Raw genomic sequence first — 2602 nt, 5'->3', positions numbered from 1 at the left:
TTGAACTCAGGGCCTGAGCAATGTCCTTGAGCTTCTTTTGCTTAAGGATAGAACTCTACCACTTAAGCCATAGCACTACTTAGCCTTTTCTCAGTAGTTTACTGGAGATAAGAGTCTCACAAACTTTTCTGCCTGGGCTGGCTTTGAGCCACAATCCTCAGAGCTCAGCCATCTAAATAGCTAGGATTACAAATGTGACCTACCAGCACCTGTGTGATGAAAAAGGATTTTCCTTCTTAAAAATGCAGTGCCAGCCAGATGCTGGTAGCTCAGGTTAATAACCTAGCTTCTCTGGAAGCTGAGATCTGCGGATCACAGTTTGTAAGCCAGCCCTGGCAGGAGAGAGAGAAAGGCATAAGTAGAGCTGTGGCTCAAGTGAGAAAGTGCTACCCTTGAGCAAAAAAGCTCCAGGACAGTTGCCTAGGCCCTGAATTCAAGCCCCAGGACTGGCGTCCCCCCTCCCAAAATGCAGTGCCTAAGCAACATGGAAATTATATTACACATGTACAATACAGCAAGTGATTGTCATTGGAAATCATTAGTATGCTTTGCCTTTTTATTTCAGTTACTGAGTGATGGTCTCATGATTCTTTGACACCACAAAACCGAACTAAAACAAGAAAAAGTCTCCTGTGTTAAAATACCAAATCTTAGATTAATTGTTCCCTTTGAAAACCTGAGATGAGCAATAGCTACATTTATTAATTTCAGTCTTAGAAATTACTCAAGATGTTCTGAGGGATATAGCCAGAAACTTGAGATATTTAATAAGTACATTTAAGAAAATGCCTTAATACATATTTATGCACACAAACAGTTCTAAGACTGAATGAAAAGAGTCTACCACGTTACTCAATATTATCTTGAGAAGAAGATATTTCAAACTATTTTCTGCAGTATTTCAAGAGTCAAGATTCTTTCCCCAATTTGAATGCCAAAATATAAAGGCCTACAAGTCACTAATGACAAAAATATGTAGTGGTTTATACCTTTAATCCTCAGGTGAAGATCTCTTAAACTGATGACAAAGGGATAGTAATATTTTCTCTTAAGATCAATCCGCTATGTTTGCATTTACAAGCTGAAGAGCTTATATCAACCCATGTAAAATCAGGCTGTATGGAAGCAGGGAAAATGCAGACTGCTTTTAAATGGGCTGGTCTAACTTATTTTCTAACATGTAGGTACTGAAAGAGAAAATTCCCAGTATTATAAAGTTTTTGAGGCATCTGAGCCTGCTGGGTAAATGTCAGTTAAAAATGCAGCATTTGCTGAGTTCTTCCTTGCCCTTAATCCATCAAATTCTCACAATCAGAGAAAACCATTATCCAATAAATGCATTTTTTTCCAACTAACAGCCAAGTAAGCATTGTTCAGTAAAGTGCTTTACCTTTGGGACAACCCAATACCTAAGCCTTAATATTTGTAAGAAAAGAAAAAATCAGTTTTGGTTGTTGTTGTTTTCTAATCCTGGGGCTTAAACTCAAGGTCTGGGCACTGTCCCTGAGCTTTCTGCTTAAGGCTAGTACTGTTTCACTTGAGCCACAGCTCTACTTTTGGCTCTTTGGTAGTTAACTGGATGTAAGAGTCTTACAGGCTTTTCTTATCACACTGGCTTTAAACGGCATTCCTTAGCTAGATTTATAGGCATGGGCACCTGGCTAATTTTAAGTATTTTACAAAAGAAATCACCATAGGATTTCTTTAGCTAGCATTTTTGGTGTTAGGGTGTATGTATACCAGTGTTTTTAATATATGTGTGTGTGCTTGTGAATGTGTACCAGTACTAGATCTTCAACTCAGGGCCTCATGCACTTGCTTGGCTTTTCTGTCAAAGTTGGTACTCTACCACTTGAGTTAGCATTCCACGTATAGCTTTTTTCTGGTTAGCTGGAGATAAGAGCATACCAGACTTTTTTGCCCAAGCTGGCTTAGAACTGTGATTTTCAGATCCCAGCTTCTTGAGTAGCTTGGATTTATAGACGTAAGCCACCAACACCTGGCTATTTTTTTTTTTTGTTTTTGTTTTTTTACGATTTACATACAACTTTCCTAAAGCTATATAAAATGTATTAATAATACCCGAATGTGCTTGAGTTAAAAATTAAAATCTCCAAAGTTTATAATAAAAATCCTAATCAAACTGGCTTATCTAAAAAAGTAGATGTTGGATAAATAAAAACTAAGTTTATTTTAATTTTTCTTCTTTTATAGTTAATCATCTGCTAAAATTACTAATGGATAAGTACTAGATTTGTTAGAAAGACAGAACTCAAATATTGAAATGTACATCATTTTACTTAGGAGGAACTTTAAAAAATAATGCGATAATCACATTTATACATGAAAACTCGAGTTTAGAAAGGCACAAGGACTTTGTCATGACATAAGAACTAATGATAAAACTTGGTTACTTACTTCCCACTTCATAATCCTTTAACTAGGTTTTTTTGTTGTTGTTGTTGGTTGTGGGGCCTGAACTCTGGGCCCGGGCACTGTCCCTCAGCTCTTCAGCTCAAGGCTAGCACTCTACCACTTGAGCGACAGCACCACTTCCAGCTTTTTCTGCTTATGTGGTGCTGAGGAATTGAACTCAGGGCCT

General features: G+C 37.5%; 1 protein-coding gene across 1 annotated transcript in view; it reads right to left on the bottom strand.

Moving 5' to 3' along the window:
* Positions 1–581: 581 nt before the first annotated feature.
* Intu (inturned planar cell polarity protein) overlaps positions 582–2602 on the bottom strand; it is a gene marked incomplete at its 5' end in the record, with an annotated part of 52226 nt that continues 50205 nt past the window's right edge. Inside the window, one exon of the mRNA XM_013034870.1 lies at positions 582–630. Coding sequence (XP_012890324.1) covers positions 582–630 — 49 coding nt within the window. The remainder of the gene's footprint in view (positions 631–2602) is intronic.

Source organism: Dipodomys ordii, unplaced genomic scaffold (genome assembly GCF_000151885.1).
Source record: "Dipodomys ordii isolate 6190 unplaced genomic scaffold, Dord_2.0 Scaffold198, whole genome shotgun sequence".
Taxonomy (NCBI): Eukaryota; Metazoa; Chordata; class Mammalia; order Rodentia; family Heteromyidae; genus Dipodomys; species Dipodomys ordii.
This window is presented reverse-complemented; position numbering and strand designations above follow the sequence as displayed.